Below are 26,334 nucleotides of genomic sequence, written 5' to 3'. Positions count from 1 at the left end.
AAACCATGAATTTGTCTTAAGGCTGCGTTGGAACAGACTGAAGCCTTCCATGAAATAAAACAGCCCTCTCATTCATTTAAGGATACTCTGGCATCTCAGCATGATGCCAACAGAGGGTTTAACTATAGCAGTATTGGCTGTACAACAGGCTCCATCACATGCAAGGGAGCACACATTCCTGGTAGACTCCACTCCGAATTAAAAACCGTTAACAGTTATGTTTTGCCCTCTGATAAACCTTTTATTCTGTTCATCTGGATTTCTTCAAATGCATTTCACTGTCTCTAAAAAGGGACCTTGAATAACATTCCCCCCAGAAGAAGGCCCCCTTTGCTATTTAAGCGCACTGCTCTCTGGATAAGACGGTGCCCCGACAACTAAATATTTGCTTTTGCAACATGAATTGAAAATGTGTTATAGTTGATTTAGTTGTCAAGGTATGGCAGTAATAACTGAACGTCAGCTTCAGTCAACATTTTTACTGAGGGCAGAACATCTCCATCTGCCTCTAATGCAACACAGAGTTCCTGCCATGTGTTCACCCACAGTTATTAGGAGCTGTTAGTAGTGATGATGCTACAGGCCAAGCTGCCCTCTATGAGTCTAACACTGGTCTTGATTAGCCAACTATCATATATTGATCATTTATTATGAAGTATATTCAGCAAGTGTTACGATCAACAGGAGTTTCAAACACTAGCAACAACACTAGCTTTCCACAGCAAGTGAACAGGGGTTTCTGCAGTGACAATGTCCCTCGTGACAAAATGACTTCTGGGAAATTGTCCTAAATAAGGCAATGTAATGAACATGGGGTTAGTGAACCCACATCAATGAATCCAGAAAGAACACAACATGTAGATTATTTGTGTCTTTGTTTTTGACACCTAGCTTGTTCGGACAAGTTGTTGGAGCGTTTCACCCGAATATCCGAATATTCGGTCGTTGGCCTACTATTCGGTTTTCAATTTCGTTATTCGGATATTATATTTTTTCCTCCTAAATGTATGCCATGAAGGCGAATTGCCACATTCTTATACTAACTTTTTAATTGCACTGTTAAAATGCGGAAAATATATACAATCTCAGCTTGGGCGCCTGACATCGCTTTCAATAGCTAGATCTGATCGATATAGACATAAACGCGAGTGAAGTCTAATCTGACAGGAGAGAGAGATCAGCTACTGCTGACGAGTAGGGTTGGGTACCGAGAACCGGTTCCGGTTCGGAACCGGTTCCAACATTTCGATTCCAACGGCATCATTTAGAAATGTGAATTTCGGTTCCGCTTTTCAATGCCTGAGGAAATGTTTCTTGCCGCTCTCCGTAGCCTACTGCATGACTGCAGCGGGGCAGGAAATGTAGCGTTGTACCTACACTTCCTACAGCGTAACCATGTTCGCCTAGGGCGCCAGATCTGTGGAGGCGCTGCGCTGACAGCTCTGGGAGAAAAAAACAACGTTTTGACCGTTGGGGCTCATCCTAATTTTCGGCCTTGATGTAACAACATTCATAATTAAGTAAATGTAACACCCTTTTCATCCCGGTTACACTTTTCATTTGCCCTGTACGATGGGCGCTGTAAGTGATGAAAATGGGGGATGTTGGCTTATCTGGCACCCGCAGCTCACAGCCAAAGTGCGAGTGAGCGTGGGAGCGAGCGAGGGAGAAAGGGAGGGTGCACCGGTACACGCTGTTGTTATTAGCATCTGGTGCTAGCTGCTCTAACGGAAGAAGAAGATGTTTCTACAATGATGTGGAGGGAGAGTCCTCTCCAGTCAGACTGAGGCTGATAACTACAGCTCAGTGAGGTAAAGGACTCTGAGTGTTTAGATAGTTAACTTTAGTCTAAGTTATCTCAGTGGGTCTCAAACGTTTTGATCACAATTTATGTAAACACATATTTCCAAGGCACTCCTTTATAATTATTGGGATAAAACAGGTTTGAAATCATTCCAATGTATACTATAGGACAGTAAACCAGACATATTGTTTTAAACTGGAGATAAAAACATATGCATAAATAAAATAGTAAAATAAGATATGAATGAACAACAAAAATAAAATACATTACATGTATTTGTTATTGGCTATGGGTTATTGGTTATGTTCACATACTTATTTAATTATTAAAATGTAAACCAATCTTTTTCATATGAGTGTTTAGAGTTGTACCCCCTAGATCAGGTCTCTAGTAATTCTGCTTAAAGTGCACCAGATTGAAGGATTTTACTTCAAACTGTTCAAACATTTCTTCCCGGTATGCCTGAGAAGGCAGATATGCTTGTTGTTCTCAACAAGAACTGTTCTTTAAAAGTTGGACTGTTGCACTGTTGTAGCTTCAGTGGTTCTCAGGTTACAGTTACATAGCAGTGAATATAAACAGACTGATTCATGTGAATATTACTGTAAACTAACCTGTGTAAAAGTTTCTCCAATAAATGTAATTTTTTTGGTGGAAGAAGCAATTATAATTTTTTTACCCTGCCCCTCAAAGAATCGGAATTGAGAACCGTTAAGAACCGGAATCGAAAAGTAGAATCGGAATCGGAATCAGAATCGTGGAAATTCAAACGATACCCAACCCTACTGACGAGTCAACACGCAGCTCTGCATAATGACCTGCAGCGGTGAGCGGAGAAAAACACACACGGCAGGTTAGAAAATAACACTTAGCTATTTTAATAAATGTATTTAGCCTACCTCTCGAACTACAGTATCTAAACTAGTTATAGATATGTTTATTTTTACTGTCGGGTCACTCAGTCATTACTGGATCAGCGAGCTGCATGAGATACTGACGGACTGTCAGGAGAGGGAGAGAGCTCTCCGTTTATTATTCCGGTGTTATTATAAATTACTGTACACTTTTGAATAATGTAGTTAAATGGACTGTACTTATATAGCGCTTTATCCAGTCTTGACGACGACTCAAAACGCTTTACATACTACATGTCATTCACCCATTCATACAGAGCAGTACCACTTGCTCTAGGACCTAACATTCAAACACCGTTGGCCATGCCATCTGGAGCAACTCACGGTTAAGTATCTTGCCCAAGGATACATCGACATGTTGACTGCACGGGCTGGTTGAAAGATGACCGCACTGCCTCGCAGCCACAGTCGCCTTACTACTACTAACACCACTACCACTATAATTAATTAAGCTGCTTTATCCGCAGTTTAAACAGTAACGTAATACATGATAAAAACATACACACGCCAAATATTCACTGCTGATTACTACCACCACCCCACCCCAGTCACTTTAGATTTGCATATGACTGCCAGTCTGAATGGTGGGGTCTGTAACCACTGCAAGAAGTTTATTTCTGGGAAAGGTGGCAACACATCCAACCTCCAACCAATGCTGTCTCGAATGGCAACCAAGTACCTTTGTGTTCAGGGAAGCAGCGTGCCAAGCGAGAGTGTTCAGTTCAGCAGGTGATATCCTACGCTGTGAAAGGGCCCGTTTGGATCCAGAGAGAGCAGATATGCTCATCTTTTTGAAGATGAATGCACAAAACTGAACTGTGATGGGATTTGTTTTCTTTCATCAGGAAAATGTTGATTTTCATGATGCTATTTGTTTTATGTGCAATGCCGAGATCTCATGATCCTTTATGTGTTCTCTGGAATCTCAGGTTGAATATTGATTATATTGGTGCTATTTTCTCTGGTGCCAAGATGTACTATTCATGCCTGATGGTTGTTATAAATGATATTGCAGAATCTGTTTTCTTCATAGATAACGTGTTTTTCCTTGTTTGTTCAGTACTAAAAGGTCCCACAATTGAATGTAATATTCATTTGACATGTTAACTATATCATAAAGCACTTCATGGGAATAATTGCAGGAGGATTCAATTGTTCCCTTATACAACATGAAAGTATCACGATATGTATCGGTTGAGTATCGGTATCGTTCAGTGGTATTGGTATCGTAAAAAAGCAACGATATGCAACCCTAGGTCAGACACATCGTACGTCAGCTATTTCCACCAAGACTATTTGTATAGGGTTGACAACCAGATGGGGTACACTCTGGACGACATGCAGACTGAATTGAATTGTATCACTTCTGCCCTGTGTAAAAAAAACTGAGAGAACTGTATCAGAACAGAAACACTGATCCATCAGAAACAGTTTGCCTTGCTTAGTTATGGTGCAGTGTGTATGGAAATGACAAAGAATCTGAGAAAAAAACGATACGTTCTGATGAAAAATTGGCCAACTGGAGATGAACGTGAAATCCAAGTGAGCTGTTGCTTTGCAGTAAAGTCTCATGAACGGAATTATACTGCATCACACACACTATGATATTGTGAGCTCACGGAAAACAACTTTGGTCAAAGTTATTTGACTTATTGCTCGATATCAGCGGTAAAAATGATGCCTAACCTGTGAAGCCCCATTCCCCCGCGGGCGGGGGAAAAAACGCATCACTACAAGAAACAACGCCTGAAACTCAGCTACCTGACGATACGAACCATTTTTACCGAAACAAAACACAAGTCTCACAAGAAGAGTCTAAATGAGCCCCGAGCGAAAAAATGCTATCGCCCTTAGCACAGAACTCACAGCTTAAATACCCTTATTACTTATCGTATCAGCACGACATCGATTAGCAAACTGAGATTCCACAGATTCTAGGGCTGTACCCGAATATCCGTTTGTTGGCGTACTATTCGGGTTTCAATTTTGTTATTCGTATTTTTATTAGTTTTTTTTGGAAAAACACTTAACCATAAACGTTATCGTTTACTTTCTCCGTCTTTATATGTAGATATGACTTTTCTGTTAATCTCCGTCACGTTGTTTCCATAGCAACAACAACTTCCTGTCAACAGCGCTAACTCTCCTTCAAAATAAAAGCATGTCCATAAAAAATAGGAAGCCAAGACAAATTCAAATTCAAAAGCTTTTATTGTCATTGTACATATATACAACGAGATTCATGGTTGCTGCTCCAGCGAGTGCTTTAAAAACAGACATATTAAAACACAAAATAAAAGGTCTGACAGTTACGACCAGCAAGTAGTGCACACAGCTTCGGATCGTCAAGTAGATGACCAGGATTAATAAATAAATAGATAAATAAAATAGAATTATGATAAAATATATATATATGATAAATATTACAGTATACATAAAAACAGACCAGGATTATTGCACAGTGGGGATGTGGGGAGTTATTTTTGTGTGTTTAATGTCCTAATGGCCCATGGGAAGAAACTGTTTGTGAGTCTGGAGGTGCGGGCTTTCAGTGAACGGTAGCGCCAGCCCGAGGGCAGCAGGTCGAACAGATGACGGGCTGGGTGGGATGAGTCCTTCAGGATGGAACTGGTCCTCCTGAGGCAGCGAGACCTGGTGATGTCTTCCAGGGAGGGCAGAGGGCAGCCAATAATCCTCTGGGCCGTGTTAATGACCCTCTGCAGAGCCTTCCTGTCGGCAGCCAAGCACCCTGCATACCAAGCAGAGATGCAGTATGTGAGGACGCTCTCAACTGTCGAGCGATAGAAGGTCACCAGCAGCTTCTGATTCAGATGGTTCTTTCTGAGCAGTCTCAGGAAGTACAGTCGCTGCTGGGCCTTCTTTATCACTGCCGTGGTGTTTGTGGACCAGGTGAGCTCCTGGGAGATGTGGACTCCCAGGAATTTAAATGAAGGCACCCTCTCTACACAGTCCCCATTTATGTAGAGGGGGGCGTGGTCTATGCTTGTTCTCCTGAAATCGATAATGATTTCTTTAGTTTTTATGGAGTTAAGCAGTAGGTTGTTGACCGCGCACCACTCCGTCAGTTTACGGACCTCCTCTCTATAGGCTGTCTCATCACCTCCTGAGACGAGCCCGATGACAGTGGTGTCGTCTGCATATTTAATGATGGTGTTTGAAGGGTAGGTGGGAGAGCAGTCATGTGTGTATAAGGCATACAGGAGTGGACTCAGCACACAGCCCTGGGGAGAGCCAGTGCTGAGTGTTAGGGTGGAAGAGAGATGGGAGCCCAGTTTCACACATTGTGGTCTGTTTGTGAGGAAATCCTTTATCCAGGCACAGGTGGAGGGGGGCAGGTGGAGGGGGGCAGGTGGAGGTCAAGAAGTTTATTGATGAGGATGTCAGGGATGATGGTGTTAAAGGCTGAGCTGTAATCTACGAAGAGAAGTCTAACATAGTTCCCTGGATGTTCCAGGTGGCTTAGTGTGGTGTGGAGGGTTATGGCAATGGCATCCTCCGTGGAGCGGTTTGTCCTGAAGGCAAACTGATGAGGATCGAAGGCTGAGGGGAGGCAGGCCTTGATGTGATGCGAGACCAACCGCTCAAAGCATTTCATAACTACCGATGTTAGGGCAATGGGCCTGAAGTTGTTTAGGCAGCTGTTGGCTGCTGTTGTTTTGGGGGCGGGGATTATGATTGCTGATTTTAAGCATGATGGGATGATGGCTTGGGTCAGGGAGAGATTACAAATCCTGGTGAAAATCTCAGATAGTTGGTCCGCACATGACACAAGTACCTTCCCAGGTACACCGTCAGGTCCTGCAGCTTTCCTGGGGTTCACTAACCTCAGTTCTCGTCTCACTTGGTGTTGATGAAGTGTTAGTGAGGTGCTGCTGTAGACTGGAGGGGGCGCTGTTGGTCTGACTGCCTCAAATCGTGCAAAGAAACTGTTTAATTCCTCTGCTAGCAAGGCGTCAGAATGGACAGTTGTAGTGATCCTGCCCTGGTAATTTGTGAGGTTCTGTATTCCCTGCCATATTTGCCGTGGGTTGTTATCTGAGATGTGACCCTCAATGTTTCTCCTATAGCTCTCCTTAGCAGCTTTAATTCCCCTCTTGAGATTTCCTCTAGCAGTGCTGTACTTCTCTCTGTCCCCTGATCTGAAAGTGGCGTTGCGCTCTCTGATGAGAAGCCGCACTTCGCCTGTCATCCAGGGTTTCTGATTTGGGAAAACTCTGGTTCGTTTCCTCACAGTAACGTTCCCAGCACAGTATGAGATGTAGGAGAGTACAGCTTGGGTGTAGTCACTGAGGTCTTGGTTTTCAAATATACTCCACTCTGTGCAACTGAAGCAGTCCTGAAGCCTAGAGAGGGCATCATCTGGCCAGGTGTCAATATGTTTTGTGACGGGCTTTGATTGTCTCCTGATGGGGGTGTAGGCTGGAATGAGATGCAGTGACAGATGGTCTGACTGGCCGACATGTGGCTGTGTCACTGCTTTGTATGCCTGCTTGATGTTACAGTAAACATGATCTAGTATGTTTCTCTCTCTGGTGGCACTTTTCACATATTGGCTGCATTTTGGGAGAACAGTCTTTAAGGATGCCCGGTTAAAATCACCAGCGACAATGTGTACTCCATCAGGGTGAGCCTGCTGCAGTTTGCTAATGGCAGTATGGAGGTGGGTGAGGGCTAAGCTAGTATTTGCGTCTGGAGGTATATAAACAGCTGTGATAGTTACTACAGTTAGCTCTCTAGGGAGGTAGAAAGGCCGACATATGACCGTTAAAGCTTCGATGTAAGGGGAGCAGTAACTGTCTACAGTTCGGCTCTGTGAACACCAGTCATTGTTTATGTAAACACAAAGTCCTCCTCCTTTGCGCTTACCCGACTCGCTGTTGCGGTCCTGACGGTGGATAGTGCGCCCCGCTAGCTGCACAGCAGCGTCCGGTATCCCGGGGTGAAGCCAGGTTTCAGTCATAATCATCACACAGCAGTTGCGGACAAAGTTGTTGGTGACTATCCGCAGCTCCAGCTCGTTTATCTTGGGTACGATGGATCTGACGTTGGCCAGAAAGAGGCTCGGGAGCGGGGGTTTGTTAGGCAGTTTCCTTAGCCTGGTTAGCAGACCAGCTCGGCACCCCCGCTTCCGTTTCCTCTCCCTCCGCCGTCTACGCCGCTTGTAAGAGCCGACAACAGTCCACGGAGAGCCCGGTGCTCTCGATATGTCATCCGGTATGTTGTGCTTCTGTTGGAAGTGTTTTGTTACAGGAGAGTAACTTCGTAGTCCAATGTTGACTAAATCCATATGGCTGTATACACGATTTGCTTGACAGAGATCGCCAGGTAGACACATCAAAACTAACAAAACAAACAAGCACAAAACTGGAGAGCTGAGAGCCGCTGCACACACGCGCGCGCCGCCATTTACTTCCTTCCTCCCACACAATACATCCCAATACATCAGCCTTATTAATTACACATATATACAACTGCAACCAAAGTAACAAACACAATACAACATCCTTTTCAATTTCAAAGAACACAAATTGGGTTTAAATACATTAACAAATAACTATAAAACAACAATACTGTGGAATAACAAAATGAATGCCGTGAATAAAACCCAAATACACGTGTTGAAGCGGTTCGCTACTGGCCGAATATCCGAATATTCGCTGCTGATTACTACCGAATATCCGGAGCCCAAATGGTGTTCCAAAATGGAATACCAAATGGTATTCGGGACAGCCCTATCAGATTCCAGAAATATTAGTATCATCACTGAGCGATCCGAACTCGCGACAGGGGAAGCGAAAACAGATATCACAACACGTAGCTTCATGGAGGAAGCTTCTTACTTACAAAATGTGTGTTCAATGGCATCAAAACAATAAAAATGCTGCTGAAGGTTAATCCAATGATTAATCCAATGTGTCACTTTGAAATTATTCCTGATAATCCATCTTCATATATACTAGTTTGAGCCTAGGTTTCAGTTTTGAGAGCATAACATTGCTTTCGACTGCGAGCTTTCACTTGTCAATGGTAACGTGTGTGTGTATGTGGAACTTCCACATCGATTCTATTGGCTCTAACGGTTAAAAAGAGGTGTCAATCACCAAAATCGACCAATGGGTTCCAGAGAAACGGCAAATACACCCAAATGACCCTAAAGGTGTTTTCTTTGCTAAACCTCTCTAAAAAGGTCAAATGCAGTGTTTCCCCTACGATTGTTTTGGAGGGGTGCTGCGCGCCGCCAACGGAGCCCCACGCCCCTCCAGAAATTCAAGGTGTTTTTAAAAAAAAACAACATTTTTATTAATTATTTTATATATATATATATATATATATGCAGGGTTCTTACACCTTTTCCAAAGTCAAATTCAAGCACTAAATTAAAGAAAAGAAAACTAAGTTTAATATTTCAAAATGAGTGATCTGTACGTAGACTGGGCCTCCCATATAACCTGTCTGAGCCAATATAAAACAATCAGCCAAATAACTTTTCAATACATTATTGATTACTATTGTTGAGGTACTTTTAGGTTGGCAGTGAACATAAGTCAGAGGGAGATGGTGTACTTTTCCTCCACTACATGTATTTAATACCTTTAGTGACTTTACAGATCTGGATGAATGATGTGAAATATAATCAAGTGTTGAATCAGACTTTAGTTCCACCTGGAGTAAATCCACAAGCTACCCTGCAGTCTACAAAGTAATTCAAACTAGCTGCACCTTTACCAGCTTTGAGAACACTTTCAAGATCAATCATTATAAAACATATCATATATATTATTCTGAAATGGACCAATATGCACAATGACTACTTTTTCACTTTCTTTTATTAAATAAACTAAACGCTTTCATTTTAATATGTGAGTTTAGTGTTTTTGACCCTAAGAAACACTGATGCATTAATCAATAACAATAATACACATTTTTATTATGTGCAATCTGAATTTACTTTACAATAAAACAATTATATATTGATTTGCCTGCCACTTGTCCACCAGCAGACCAACCGGAAACTAATCCACTATTTATTCGGAGGGCCGTGAAAACAAAGCTGTCTATGCCGTCTGACTGTCTATTTGCCACGATTTTCATATTTTTTGAGTAATTATACTGTTTTTGACGAACATAAATATTGTTTTCTGGCATCCCATTAACATTTTACGGGGAAAATCGACATTTTGATAAGAGGGCGCAGCGCCCCTGTAAACCCAGTTAGACTAAACCCTGCATCAAACACAGACATGTAATTAATTAACACCAGTCGCAGCGGACTGGTGAGGATAATGTGTGTTTTTATGATGTTCTTAACACTTACTAGCTGCAGTGAAGCCGGGGGCTGCCGATGCTTGCATAGCCTCCCGTCTGTAGTCCCTGTCTTTGGGGAAACTGTTGACAACCGCAGTCTTTGTAGTCTCTCTTTGCCTCTGTTCTCTGTAAGACACAAACAAGTATGCATGAAACCAGTTATCCGTTTATCCAATCTCTACGAGGCACCTATTTAAAAACTCAAATGTATGGAGTATGTACAAACAAGCGGTTGACTTCAAGGGTTTGTAGCTACCTCTCCAACCATTCTTTAGGCTTCTCCCACTGGGACACCTCTGTCCTGCAGTTGTAATAATATTTCTTTCCGGACGAGCTGATGTGCTCTGACCAGTCGTCCCCGGGTTCGTGAGGCTGTGAAGAAGAAGAGCACATATTAAGCTGCAGGAGCCAGCCAGTCAGAAAACTATTGTGTGCAAGGGTGTTGTGAGGGGATGTGATGCAAGAGCTTGTAATGACATCTGAAACAGGGTATATGCAGGAATCCTGAAGTCAAATGTAATACCTTTTAAGACCTTTTTTAAGACCCTTTCCATACATTTTAAGACCTCATTGCAACTTGGAGTTCTAACCGGTTACATTGGTGACACAATTTACCTCACATTTACTATATTGATTGTAAGATAGCACAACTAAACAGAGTGCAGACAGAATACTGAAGCCTCCTCTCCACATGAACTTCCACCTCTCTGTGGGTTAGGGTTAATGCAGCATGCTGCTTTGTTGCTTCTGTACTCTTTCATTCCAGTAGAACCATCAGAAACCATTAGAAACCAGTATTTGACCAATAAACAAAACAATTGACAAAACTTTGAACTATGAAATATATGAAACTTTGGTGAGCTTCAGTGGGGTAATGCCATATAGGAGCTCCCTCACAAATACCCAGGGGTTAAATTGGGCTGGGGCTGTCCGGGGCTAAGCCTGGCACATAGGACGATGCTCTAACGTCATCACCCTCACACATTTGTCATATGTTTACAAAAAACGATATATATGTTAAGACTTTTCTCGTTCTTAATATAGTCTATATTTAGGGTCGATATGTGTTGACCTTACTTTAAAATAGCAGATCTCTGTGAACGGATATAGTTTGGCTTAGACCCCGGCCCCACGAGGACGCATACAGTAAAACACATACGCAAACGCAAAAAAGTCTTCCGTTCAAGCGCATTCGATTCATTAACGTGTCCGTTCACACTAGACCGCTGGAAATGCTGGACACGCTGTAGTACATATGCCAGGCCTGTAAGTGGCGCTGCTGCCGCCACAAAATACACCAACAGCAGCGAAGAAGACCCCGGAGCATGGTTGCCCTTCTGTTTATTCTCCGCGGTGGACGGCTGTATATCTCTCAGGTAGTCCACCAGCAGATAACCCCCCCCCCCCCCCACACACACAGAGCGGAGCAAGGCAACGAAACTTAAAATAAGAAGCAGCATTTTATGGCACGCTATGCATGGGGCCAACTTGAGGGGGTTTCCCGACATGTTGTTTCAGTATATTAAAGGGTGTTTCATGTTGTCGTTGCTGTGGACCTTCTTAATACCTTGGAAAATGCCGTTTAATACTTTTTAATAGCCTTAATTTTCGCTAAATTGATTTATCAACTTTTAATACTTTTTAAGACCCCGCGGACACCCTGCTGAAAAGTACAAAAGATATACGCAGAAGCTTTTTAAGCAGAAGGCAAGGCTTATTTCTGATAGTGATCATGATACCTGAGGTAACCAAAGTGAAACAGAATGCAGAAAATTAGAACAAAACTGCACACCGTTACCATTTTACAGTGTAATCCAGTGCTTCATGGAAGTCTTGATATGACGAGACAAGCCCATAGAAATTAATCATGTCCATTACTTAATCAAACTCGAAATTACCGTAACAGTGTGGCTGATCGCTCTATGTGGCAATATATCATCGATTATCAAGCCTGCAGATTTTGAATTGGCTATGACACACTTTGCTCTCTCCATTCTCTTGGGTCAAACGATAGCAATGCAACTATATGTAGTAGTTAAGGTTGTGCACTGATTGTTTCAAAACACATATCTAAGATCAGTGTTGTATAACTACAGTACAACATACACTACCAAGAAAAACTGTTGTGTTGTGCTGTGTTTTAGTCCACTGTGCCCCCATGCCGAGGCGAAGGGAACACTTACTGTGTCTGAGGTCTTGCTGGGGTTAGAATGTGAGTTGGAGCTATGAAGGGAACTGTGGTTGTGAGGGTTTTCTTGTGGAGAAAAACTGGTCCCTGCAACAAAACACAAAAAGAGGGAAAGACATCATCAGTAACAGCCAACGACAGTAATTTGTGACAAAGATGTAAAACCCCTCTAGTCCCTACCCTCCTTTCAAAAACAAATCACAAAGATGACCTATTTCTAATTCAACTTGCCAAAAGGTGACAAGTTTCAATTGAACACTATAGCTTTAAAAGGTGGGGTAGGTAATTTTGGAGAAACCAGCTCGAGTGCGCTAGAATTTGAAAATACACAACTGGAAAAAATCTGTCACTTCCTTACAGAGCTGCTCCTCCAACACACACGAACGCACACATGACCAATGAGGGCACGAGATAAGTTGGTGCACAGATGGAAGGCTGGTCGGCCATCCAATCAATTTACCCGGCCCGGCTAAAATGATTGGTCGTGCTACGGCTTCCACAGATGACATTTTTTTATGTTTTTTTTGTCAAAGCACTTAACACGGTTCATACACTTTTTCACCATGACTTCTCAATGACCTTTACCTCATTTTCCATGACCTGAAAATGGTTTATTTGAACATGGAACAGGAAAATAAGGTCTGCATATGAAACATGTAGTGCCTATCTAAAACAAATCAAATAGTAGGCTTACTAGCTTCTACACGCTAAAGCAACTGTAGTCAGGGAGGCAAAGTCATCAGGTATGAAAAAGTTGGCAAGGACCCGACCCCTGACCCCCTGAAAGCAGCAGTGTCAATAATAACAGAAACGCCAAAGAGCCACATCTAATAGAAATATATAAAAGCATTTATTTTAATTGTGTAGCAGTCAGTTTATAATTTTTGCAGCACTGTTGAGCATTTTGAAAATGTATTGTCATGCCTCTGTGCAAGGCTTAGTCTTTCTATCTTTATAGCCACTGGTGTAAAGTAACTAAGTTCATAAACTCAACAAGTACTATACGTGGGTACAATTTTGAGATACTTGTACTTTATTTAAGTATTTCAATGTTTTGCTACTTTGTACTTCTACAGTTCAGAGGTACATGGTGTACTTCTACTCCTCTACAGTTCAGAGGTACATGGTGTACTTCTACTCCACTACAGTTCAGAGGTACATGGTGTACTTTTCCTCCACTACATGTATTTAATACCTTTAGTTACTCTACAGATGTGGATGAATGATGTGAAATATAATCAAGTGTTAAATCAGACTTTAGTTCCACCTGGAGTAAATTCACAAGCTACCCTGCAGAATACAAAGTCATTCAAACTAGCTGCACCTTTACCAGCTTTGAGAACACTTTCATGATCAATCATTATAAAACATATCATATATATTATTCTGAAATGGACCAATCTGCACAATGACTACTTTTACGGTCACTACTTTCACTATATTTTGATGATAATACTTTTGTACTTGAGTAACATTTTGAATGCATGACTTTGACTGTAACAGAGTATTCCTACACTCTGGTACTTCTACTTTTACTCAAGTACAAGATCTGAGTACTTCTACTTCTATTTTTACTACAAGATCAGAGTACTTCTACTTTTACTCAAGTACAAGATCTGAGTACTTCTACTTTTACTCAAGTACAAGACCTGAGTACTTCTACTTTTACTCAAGTACAAGATCTGAGTACTTTTACTCAAGTACAAGATCTGAGTACTTCTACTTTTACTCAAGTACAAGATCTGAGTACTTTTACTCAAGTACAACATCTGAGTACTTCTACTTTTACTCTAGCACAATATCTATACGTATACCACCTCCGTTTATAGCCTATGAAAAAAACTATTAGAAAATGAAGGATAAAGCTAACGTTAGCAGATAGTGACAATGTATGCTAGCTAGCTCAACGATTCCTTAAATGATATTGTGACAGAAAAACGTTTCAGTTCACAGTTCAGTTTCTGAGTACTTCTACTTTTACTCTAGCACAATATCTATACTTATTAGGGATGCACGATATTGGGTTTTTGAAACCGATACCGATAACTTCCTGCTTCTCAAGACCGATACCGATAATAAAAAAAGATTTACGCCACTAATTATTTTAACGCGATTAACGCATGTGTATTTGTTTTCCTCGGCCGCCCCGTAGTTTCAGAGCGCATTGAGTTTAAAATACCATCTACAAGCTGATGCTGACAGCCCCGCTCCTGCCGCCCGCTTGTGGCAGACCACACTTCCACGCTCACCGGCAGGCACCGACTGGCCATCGGGAGGACCGGGAGGGTGTGTGTATGTGTGGCCCGAGCGAGCGAGAGAGAGACCTTACGTGCATTGTTGTTGTTAGCATCTGGTGCTAGCTAGCTGCGCTAACGGATATAAGGAGCTGTTTAAATGAAAACAGGGAGCTCTGCTCTGAACACCTGAACGGCCCGTTCTAACAGCTGTTCACCAGCGGAGCAGTCTGTGCCACAGTGACTCCGCACAGTTAACGAACGCACCGTAGCTAATGTAGCTGACCCTCATACCGGAGCAGCAGAGTAGAGCCGACAGGCAGGAAGACTCGAGCACACAGCTCGCGCTTCATATATTAAAAAATAACACCATGCGCGTCATGATGGCACATAACAGCTCGCGACCGCAGATTATTTCGGCGATTAGATAAAATGTAAATTATATTTGACGCAACTTTAGTTACATTTCCATGACTTTTCCAAAACTTTGAGAAAAACATTGTTTTCCATAAGTTTTCCAGGGCCTGGAATTTGCATTTTGAATTTCCATGACTTTTCCAGGTTTTCAATGACCGTACAAACCCTGAGTTAAGATATTCATTGCTATCGGGTTGTTAAGAGCATTCCATGGAATATAACAAAAAGTGTATCTCGAACCGGTTTCTAAAACCTACCTACCCCACCTTTAATAATAAATATTCCTGTTCGTAAAACAAACAAAAACTGTTCTTCCAAACAACTGCAGAAAATATTAACAAAAACACTCCTTATGCTCAAGTTTTTATTTGATATGTTGATTCCAGTTTTCTGTTGCCTTTTGGGAAAGTGTTTGTCGAGTGTGAAACGAAAATCAATTATATTATTTATAATGAAAATAGTTAACCAAAGTAGCCAGGAGCAAAATGCCACCTCATCCCCCAGCAAGAGGATTGTGTCTGTGTTCGACACTGGCATTCATCTGTTAAATAATAAATGTAAAGAAGTCATTCCATGGTTTAGAGCTCCGAGTTGAGTTGCCGTCATGTACATTTGGCAATACAATAAACAAGCTTTGGTCACAGCACTGACACTTTTATGAGTAGAAACCTCAAGCTTTAGCCTTACACTAGCTAGACCCTCCAGAAAAAACACGATTCTGCGATCGCAGAATTTACCGCATAATCAGCAAAATGGCGCAGATTTTTAAAAGGCCGCATATTTATCAAAATGCCGCATAATCGCCGCATTTTTCCACACAAAGTTGAGAAGAAAAAAAGTTAACTCGTCTTGACGTGAAGTGATGAAGCGACGTCATCAGCTTGCGCATCACAGAAGGTAAACAACACCGTAGAGTGATAGTGTGGAGCTCACACGAGAGAGAAAACACCAAGATGAAAAAATCTAATCCATCTCATTTACCGACGAACATTTCTGCTAAAGACCGGGCAAAGCAGTACCCCGATGTCTTGCACGAAAGTGGGGGGAAACTATTCTGCACCCCGTGCAACTGTGTGTTGGAGCATAAGAGAACATCGACGGTGACGACCCACTTTGATTCATTCAAACATTCGAAAATGCTTTCTGCTGCTGCGGACAAGAAAGCCAAACAACTCACGTTCACCGAGGCATCAACCTCCAAAACCCTTTCGAGGGCTACAAGAAACGAGGTGAGTAGCCTACAAGATTGAAGCTGGTCAGATAGCGAACAAGTAAATGAAAACAGAATGAGGCGGAGAAGTGTGTGTGTGTGTGTGTGTGTGTGTGTGTGTGTGTGTGTGTGTGTGTGTGTGTGTGTGTGTGTGTGTGTGTGTGTGTGTGTGTGTAATTAAAATAGCCCAATTGCTTTTACAATAAATAAACATTGAATGTGTTTAATAGTAAAGGGGTTTAACATTAGTGGCAGGTTGTGTGTGAGAGAGAATAAATAAATAAGACAGCCCAATATTTATTTTTCCCGCATATTTAGCAACTTTCCGCAATTTCACCGCACAAAATCACACAAAACCCTGCATGTTTGATCGTATAATCAAGTATTTTAGCCCGCATAATCAAGGATTTTTGCCCGCGTTGTTCTGGAGGGTTTAACTAGCTAGCCTGTGTATTCTGGTTGATTTTGTGTCATATCGGCATTTGTTGGTTTGTAAATGTGGGTAGTAGCAGCAGTCCCACTGTGGGATTTTGGTTATACATTTCTAATGATGTCATGTTTATGATGCACGCTGTCTCCAATGCCTTAAATCTGAGTTGTACTATAAAATCCTGTACCACAATTTAACAAAATATGCTTTTGGTAGAGTATCCCCTATATGAAACGATAGCACTGTCAATTTCAAAAAGTGTCCTGCCAAAATGTTTCTCAATGTATGTAAAGCTGCCACGATAATATAAATATGGCATCATCTTTTGGAGGGGTAAATCAAGAGCATAGGGGTGTAGAATCATTATTAACACTTTTTTTAAACAAAAAGCTCAAGATCAGAAGTCCATTTGTGTAGCAGTATTTCTTAAAATTGGTTACAAATCTGTCCCACTACTTGGGCTGCCTCCCTGGTGTTTCTGATGTAAACACACTGCCAACACCACTAAAGGAAACAGAATAAGTGAAGCTATCAGAGAGCAAGACTGAACACGCTTCTGTTGATCCTATCTTCTCAAAAACTTTTATTAGATGCCATGTAAGCACTTGAGGATAATTGTATATTTGTAACATTTTTTAAACGTCCTTCAGGAGTATAATAACATTTCAGAGAGGCAGAGGAAGACTTGGATTGAAAACTTTTGGTGAAAAGGTTTTTCTCAAATAAAGCAGCAAGAGAGGGAGGACGCAGTGAGCACTCGTGTCCTTGGGGCCACACGGTAGGGCTGCTCAATTAATCGTATTTTAATCGCAATTACGATTATGGCTTGCAACGATTACGAAAACAACGTAATCTAAATAAAATGATTATTTCTTTATTATTATTTTTTTTTTTATTGGTTTTTCAGTTGAATTATACTTAAAGTTCAGGGTAATCAACTGTTCAAAACATACTATTCAAAACATTTTTCTCCAATAAATTGATGTTTTCAAAGTAGATGGATAATCGTTTTTAATAATCGTGATATCAATTATTGACCCACATAATCAAGATTATGATTTTTACCATAATCGAGCAGCCCTACCACACGGAGCCATCTTTTGCAATCTGTACACACACAGGACTGGCAACAATCTGGGGCACAACCACAAGTGCAACATAAATGATTCAACTTGTAAACTACAGCATCTAATGGGGCATTTAACTGTACTTTCACCTGCAGCGTGATCATGAAAATTATACCATAGGTGTCAGGGATAAAAAACGTGCGAAAAATGTGTGGAAATACTAAAAAGGTGATTTGAAGCGAATAAAGAAAATAGTTTACAATCCAACTTATCCTTGAGTTGGACAGGCATGTCCCAAATGTTGCTACAAAATCTGTTTAAAACCTTAATAATAATAATACCTTTATTCTTAAGTGAATCTCAAATCTGTGCGTGGCTGACAAATGTCATCACTTCATCTCACCCACAACCTTGTTTGAAATGGCATAACCCATGTTTGTAACCAATTATCCTCCACAATACATTGTCCTATTAAACCAGTGGTTCTCAAAGTGGGGGGCGTAGAGGCATGCCAGGAGGGGCGCGAGAGACCAGGAGGAAAAATGGTTATAAAAAAAAAATCATCTGAAAAATTATTGATTCGAAAATAATATGATGCAGTACAATACTATTACGTCTGGGTCTCTGTTTCATTAAAGCTCGACTCTGTGTGTGTGTGTGTGTGTGTGTGTGTGTGTGTGTGTGTGTGTGTGTGTGTGTGTGTGTGTGTGTGTGTGTGTGTGTGTGTGTGTGTGTGTGGAACGAGCCAATTTGTGTGCGCGAGCGAGAGAGAGAGAGAGCGCACCGGTACTTGAGATCGTTGTTAGCTTCTGTTGCTAGCGAGCTACGCTAACGGATATAAGGAGTTTTTACAACAACAAAGTGGAGGAGAGTACTCTCATGTCAGACTGAGAGGCTCAGGGAACTAAAGGACTCTCTCAGTGAGTCTCAAATGTTTTGCTCACCATTAATGTAAACAATTATTTCCGAGGCACACGTTTATATGATCATTATAGTTATACAAAAATAAGAGAATAAATGAAAAACAGGTATGAAATACTATATGACAGTAAAAAACGAATAAAGTTTAAAAGGGTGATTTGTAAAATATCCATAAAGAAAAAGTAAATCTGTTAACAATTCTGTTTCATATGGGTGTTGAGAGATATATCCATAGATCTCTTCATTTTGCTCTCAAAGTGCACCAGATTGATGCTTTTAACTTCAATATTTAAAAATAAATCTTCCCGGGGGAGCATGCCCCCGGACCCCCCTATGTGAGGTCCACACACCACCTGTAAAAATAGCACTTTACCCCTGCTTACACCTACAGTATATGCCGTGAGCTGATTATCGAGGCTTCATTGTAACAGTCGCGGGTACATTGTGTATATGCGTGGGGATTGTTGCAGTGGAACATTCCACTGTAGACCGGTACATTAATGGGAAACCCTAAATGTTTGAGCACCCTCTATGAAATGTCAAGCTACCCCACAGCACCCCCAAAAGAAATCTCTGGCGCCGCCACTGAACCTGACTATTTGTGTTGGGGGGACCCGACTTTTTTTTTTCTCCAAAGGGGGGGCCTGACAGAAAAAGTTTGAGAACCACTGTATTAAACCTAGTTCCTTACAATGTAATGTAGGCCTTCACACTGCATTACTTGAATTGAACAGAATTAAAAAAGGATTTGAACATACTGTGCAGGGTTATCAATGATACAGCCTTGACAAGAGGAACTCAAAGCATCCGTTGCAAGTTGGCTTTATAATGTTAAACGGAAAAGGCTCACATGTTCTCCATGGAGAATTGAATGTTTGTATTTCTCTGTCTAGAGAGATGCTATAGATTTAGTTGGGAGGACTTTACTGAAAGCATACTGAGAAAAGTGTAACTGAGGTCTTTCTGTGTGTTTTTCTTGCCATTGTCTGCAATTAATATGTGTTTAAGTGTCTAACCTGTATAAACTGACAGATTCCTTACCACGTTCCTAAACTCTGAAAGTCGTTGCCTGACAGTGTTGTGCTCTGGGTATTTTTTTAGACTATCATTTTCACTGACCTTTGATATTTGCATCTCCTGGTTTAAGAGATCACATTCTGTACATGGTATTAAATGCTATATTTTTGTATTCCCAACACCAAGGTCCAACTCAACACAAAGTATATTAGGGTGTTAACCCTGTGCATGAGAGAGTTACAGGCTCTCAGGCAAGCATGATTTGTCTTTTCCAGGTATATTCAATATGATTCAGGTTCCCAATTTAGTTAATCATTTGGGCCCATTCAATTCTATAATATCATATTTCACTCTGTCTATTTCAGCTGTCAAAAAACGGTGCAGTATGTTCCGTTTCAACACTGCAATGCACAGTGATCTAGGTAAACAAAAGCCCCAACAAATGAACAACAGTGGATGCAGAACTGACTCCAGCCAGGTGTAATTAATGATGTCAGTGTGATCAAACGAATCATTAGGAGTAAGAGACCCTTCCATTCCAGAAGCTTTTTGTATTTGAACTTCAAAAATATGTTCAAAGACAGCTTGTTCAAATCATGTCTACACCTTGCAGAGAAAATAGAAAATAATCCGACAACAGACAGAATACTCTATTTATCTGTTAGATAATTCACTTTAATTAGCTGTGGTTGTTTTTAAACTACAGCCTGTGAAGTTTGACATTTTCACAAGTGACACATAGGGCCTGCTACCTGAAGGTTTTCTACGTTTGATTTGAACACACATTTTCCAAAATGTATGGCATCCCTTGCATCTGTATGAATGTGCGTTAACATGCGAGTGTTGACTAGTATATGTAAATGCGCTTTGAGGTGTTGCAAAAAATAAAAGAGCTATATAAATGCAGTCCATTACTATTGGCTATCTTTGTTAAACAGGATCAATGGGAGATTTGTTTGCCTCTGCGCTTAGATATTTCAGGTATTTAACAACAAGTGATTGATTTATCTACGTAGCAACGTACTCACTAGATGACAGTTTAAATATTCAAATGTGTACTGTGTAATTTAGTCCTGGTAATGCAGGTATTTAAGAGAAAGTAAAGTGCCTCCACAATAAGCTCTTTTCAGAAGCCCTGCAACATTTTTTATCAAATAATGCTGGTCCAATAGCTTTGTGGCATAACGGATTTTGGGAACATCCAAAAGTTACTAATGAGCAGTGTTGGGACTAACGCGTTACAAAGTAACTTACGTTACTTACGTTACTTACGTTACTTACTAACGCGTTACAAACGCGTTACAAAGTAACGCGTTACTGTAACGCCGTTATTTTTGGCAGTAACTAGTACTCTAACGCATTACTTTTTAAATTCAGTAACTCAGTTACCGTTAATACATGGGGCGTTACTCCGTTAGTTTTTTTATATAGTCAACAGCCAGGTGAACAGAGATGAGAACTGTACTTAAGTACAGTACTTGAGTAAATGTACTTAGATACTTCCTGTGTCACATGCGGAGACGGGCTGTGGGCGTGTTTGTGTTGTTTACTAACAAGACTATCATGGCGGCGGCGGAGCTCAAGTCTAGTTTCTCCACCTGGAGATATTCTCCACTATTTCACTTTTGTCGAGCACAAAGAAAAGAACGTTTTAGTTAAATGTAAGTTGTGTCCTGGCGGGTCAAAGAGCCTATCTACTGCCCAAACCAGTCATTCAAATCTCTTAAAACATCTGCAAAAACAACATGCTGGGACGAAGCTAGTAGCTAAGACCACAGAGACTCAGCCGACGCCACTCCACCTCCACCTGCACAGAAGCAACAGCGGCTGGATTGTAACCGAGGGACTGCTAGCCAGGGAAAAGTCGATAAAGCCATTGGACGGTATGTTGTAGAACACATGCAGGCTATTGCTACAGTGGAGTCACCCTCTTTCAGGGAGCTAGTTAGCATGATAGCATGTCCGGGCGGCACACGGCATATGGGACGGAAAACTTTTTCCAACTACCTGGAGAAAGAATATACAAAAATGTAAAGCCAGCTAATATCGATGCTATCCAGATTGCATATAATGCATGTCATGTTGATCAACAGATTGTATTATTCTCCAATGCAATAACAGTACTGAAATGAAGGCTATAAGGGCATTAATATAATGGGAGCCCTTTTTTTAAAGTAACTAAAACGTTACTTTTCACAGTAACGCATTACTTTTTGGTGCAAGTAATCAGTAAAGTAACTGAGTTACTTTTGAAATGAAGTAACTAGTAATGGTAACTAGTTACTGGTTTTCAGTAACTAGCAAAACACTGCTAATGAGTAAGACTGGCCGAAGTAATATGAGTAATTTAGTCATTAAGTATACTTGTGTGACAAAGTTGGTTCTGATTTTCAACTATTTAATTATTTTCCCACTATCAACCACACAGGACTTGTTGTACATTTCCAATCCCCCTTTCACAGCCCACTATCACACCAATTTAAAATCACGATAGCTGCTGCCGAATAATGAATCCATGATTACATTAGCCATTTTCATTAGTAAAAGCATTATTCCAATCACAAGAGATGGTTTCTAAAAGACTACACATTACCCAGTCTGCAATTAACAATCTATTTTTTCAGGGAAGCCAATAACCGATGAAGAACTCTCACCTGTAGCTGAAATTACAGCAGACACTTTAATGAGCTTGGTTTGGCTTTCATAAAAGCTTTTCCATTCATCCCTTTTCAATATGCACAGAGAGGATAATGGGAAATAGAAGGGCAGCAAACATGGCAATGCAAGATGGGCGTCAAAAGTACCACATCCATTGTGTTTGTATTCAAGCGCATACACTGGCGGTATCTTGATGCGTGTCCACACAAAGATATACGCCACTGTACCACTTTCCAGCGTCAACTTGTCAATCCTCAAAAAAAGCAACGTTTCCCCCCCGAGATCAGCACATTTCAGCCATCTTACACTATGAGTACTTTGGCCTGTATGGCATGTGTGATTCTGATTTGAAATCATTCGCCAAACCTATAGGATCCAAAGTAAGTAATTCTTACTTCTCAGGTTAGGCTGTCAACATTTGCAAGTAATTAGAGTTATAAATAACAAGCTTATAGTGTTCACGAGCTATAGCTAGAACCAGAAAATAACGTGAGCAGCATTTGTTGTCATTTAACTTTATCTCATACCCAAAAACAACATTGGCGTTTGTATAGAAACCCAGTTTGATCAAAAACAAAGCCCTAATAGGCAGCTTCCTATAGCAGAAGACTGCTGAATCAATGGAAGCTGTCACTTTATTTTTTGAACAGCCTATGTCATTATCTAAAGCATAGACAATATCCAATCTTATACATCTCAGAATAAAAAGCAACACTGGGTTTATGCACATTGTACACACATTCCTGTAACTGTTTTTGTGTTGTTATGGGTCATATTTTCATCTTGATCTACAAAGTAACCCACAACATCTCCATCAACCATTGAACCGCAAAATACTATACATCCTTATTAGTTTTGTAGCCGCTTGTCTTTAGACGGATGTTGTACACACAGCAGTGGCTACTGCAGTTCTGGATTAGTCTTACGCATATGTTATAACTATACAAATTTGAAAAACAGGCTACACAAATCAAATGTTTTGAAACTCAGCACAATACCACCATTATAAACTAGAATCAGCCCCACATCATATATACCGCATAGATGGATAAAACTGCCTTTCAGCTTTTTCCACAATCCATAAAATAAATCCAGACAATTTAAAATGTTTTACTTCTGAAAAAATTCAAATGAATACAACCATATTCCACTTCACTACACTGCATTAGAATGTAAACACATCAACAAATATCTATTTTTGTGGTTTCAGTTATAGAAATGAACTGCTGACAACTGACATTTACTCCACTGGTTGAAATTAAGTGATTTTTGTTATAGATATTTGGTTGGTTGCTACCAAATTTCCTCAGTGCATCTATGTAACTTCAGCCTCTGAAATAACTACTACTTTACTACTTGGCTGTACTTATATCTGAGGGTAACAAGAATGAAGTATACAGCTGCAGTGTTTCAGTGTTGAAGAGGCGTAGTGCAGTTTGTTTTGAATCTAAACCCATTATAGTCTCAATAACCACTCTCTCACCTCCATCCCTGTCTCTGGCCCGGTGTGTATGGACAGCCTTTGCTCTGCTGTGCCCTGTGCTGTCGATGTGTTTGTTTTCAGGGCTGTCAGACCTCCTGAGCATTTTGCAGGGAGGAGTGACATCTGAGGAGTCTCGCATCTTTTCATGTCGGTGGTCCCCTCCTGGATGGCTCTTGGACGAGTATTTGAGAGCCTGTAAACACAAATCAAACACCTCACAACAATCCAATATTTTGTACGAAGACTGATTTCCTCCTTGTATCATCATCACAATGTCTCTCAAACCAGTGTCACCCCTTGTTGGGCTGTTCAATGTACCAAAGTGAAAAACGAACTTGCTATGAATATTTTAGTAATTGGTTAGGGGTACTAATCTTGATTCAAACAGCTATTTATGTATGGTTTCAAAGTAGAAGATTAATATATGTCGCGTTAGTGCCACAATATCAACTATAGTGAATGCTCACTTAGTAACAATGCACTTATGTATAATTACATTTATTTTTCGGATTAAGGAAGTAAACAGAAGGTTTTATAAAACAACCTAGTATTCACCTTCGTCATTAGTTATAAACTATATGTTGAATGTAGTGGTTTATACGTGGTTTTGCAGTATTCATTAGGAGCCCCTTTAATGTTTCGGAAGCTTAGCTAGCTATATCCTTAAAATGACAGATTGCGGTCAGGCCCTAATCGGACTGACTAGCAACCAAGCTAACTGTAAGAGGCTATCATTAGCTTTGAGCTGCAACTAAACTCGTCTGTACCTTTTCAAAAACAGCTGAATTCGACGAAACATCCAGACTATGTTGTCGTTGCCTGGTAATAACCACGTCTGGACGTATTTGCAGCGTTTAGACCGTAATTTCGAACACAATATGTCACTTTTCACGTTATTTTCCGCACTGACTGCGGCCTGTTGTGCTTTACAGAAGCCTGAACTAGAGTGTCCATTTTAATCTTATTTGCTGCTAGCAAGCTAACAGGCTAAAGTAAGCTAACAAGTACCTGATAGGGCTGAGTATCTCTTCGGTCGCACCTGCAAATAAAAAGAAAGACAGTTGTGAATATAACGCTTTAAATGTCAAATAATATAAATAGTTCTAAGAGCAGCAACAGCTGAACGTCTAAGTTGCTATGCACTTATTTTGGTTTCAGTAAAAATGGCGGATTGTAAAAGCGTAGCTACGAGTTAAAGGAAAATCAGAATAAGTAACGTTAAAAAGATGTTTACCCATCGCCGAGTCTCGGTTGTTTCCTTGCATACATTACCATCAATGCCGTGTTAGTGTGTGTGGAGTGGGATGTGAAAGATTGATAACGGTACTCTATTCTTCTTGTTGATTCGGAGATCTAAAATTGTCAATAATTTCAACCTAGCTTGTGTGTATTTCAATGCTATTAGCAGCACTGGTCGAAAGAGCGCCCTCACTCAGTCCATCTCCCACTCAGACACAGCCGTATCTCACAAAACGTAGCAGTAGAGCTGCGCGCTGGGTTGCCAGATATTGTACACTAACCAGTGGGATAACCCCTTTATAAAGCAATAATACCTAGGAAAAGTGTCAAGTAACCATGTAATGTCATCTAAATAACATGGGGGGGTGTTTTCCTGTGGGTTTATACATGAACACGTATTTAATTGCACTCACTTATAACTATCAATGTTACTACAATATTAGCACAAATGCTTAATAAACACTGATATTGTAACAAAACAAATGGAGGAATAGAGAGTAAGAATCCTATCAGTCCCAAGTGTAAGGATTATGACTTATTCCATTAATGTTCAAGCTAATCGAGCAGTTATGGAATATCAATTAAATAGATTGACAACATTGGGTTTTGTACCGATCTGGCAACTTGACTGCAACCCACATCCTCCCCCTTCCGATGGCAACATCCGTGACACACACTAGTTGTTGTGGGGCAGTCCGCTAAAACTCGTATACCTTTTTATTTTTGCTGGATGGATTGTCATTTTTTACCCACAACTGCATTTAAAACTGTTTAGAATAAATAACCCAGTTTGTCCATTTCCTACAAAAGCTGTGGATCAAATGTGTTTAGAGCATTAAAGACCTACAGCAGGCAATGATTTGTTCTCTCCTGACATCTAGTGGTTTTATGGTAACAAAGCAAGGAGCAAGAGATCAGCATATTTCCCAACACAGTGCATCCATAGACTAACAGACCATCCTAAACATATGCACATACCCTGGGGCATTAAACACTGGTGAGAGTATTGCAGAGGGAAAATATGCAAATATTATAAAAACATGTGTCATAAAATATATAAATCATTCAAAAGTATTACAAATAAGTATGTTGGAAAGCAAAGTCTATAATTAGGCCGATGAAATGAAGCATTGTGTGCATGCTGAGTAGTCTCTTCACATTTTTTTGGCCAGGTTGAATTGATGTTTCAGAGTGAGAAGCCTATCTGTCAGAAGAGGGCTGCTGGGCTCCATTGTTCCCAGACAATATACCCACATCATATCCCAGGCTGAGGACAAAAGAAGCTGTGGCTCAGCATTTTGGCACACAACACACTTTAATGTTGGGACAAGGGGGGCACAAAAGAGTGCACTGCTATTGTTTGCCCATTTCTGGAACTTGTTCACACACAGGCAGATGGAAACACACGCACCCTTTTATATGAATT

General features: G+C 40.7%; 1 protein-coding gene across 2 annotated transcripts in view; it reads right to left on the bottom strand.

Moving 5' to 3' along the window:
- Positions 1–25,142, bottom strand: part of waca (WW domain containing adaptor with coiled-coil a) — a 42,177-nt gene extending 17,035 nt beyond the window's left edge. For both annotated transcript variants that reach the window (XM_034108543.2, XM_034108544.2), the window contains exons 1-6: positions 24,904–25,142; positions 24,678–24,708; positions 23,670–23,862; positions 12,228–12,319; positions 10,301–10,416; positions 10,055–10,170 (exon numbers count right to left, since the gene is read on the bottom strand). In XM_034108543.2, the coding sequence (XP_033964434.1) occupies positions 10,055–10,170; positions 10,301–10,416; positions 12,228–12,319; positions 23,670–23,862; positions 24,678–24,708; positions 24,904–24,944 (589 nt within the window). In that variant the 5' untranslated portion in view covers positions 24,945–25,142. The remainder of the gene's footprint in view (positions 1–10,054; positions 10,171–10,300; positions 10,417–12,227; positions 12,320–23,669; positions 23,863–24,677; positions 24,709–24,903) is intronic.
- Between the last annotated feature and the right edge of the window lie 1,192 nt (positions 25,143–26,334).

The sequence above is a fragment of the Pseudochaenichthys georgianus genome, chromosome 20 (genome assembly GCF_902827115.2).
Source record: "Pseudochaenichthys georgianus chromosome 20, fPseGeo1.2, whole genome shotgun sequence".
NCBI classification, from domain to species: Eukaryota; Metazoa; Chordata; class Actinopteri; order Perciformes; family Channichthyidae; genus Pseudochaenichthys; species Pseudochaenichthys georgianus.
This window is presented reverse-complemented; position numbering and strand designations above follow the sequence as displayed.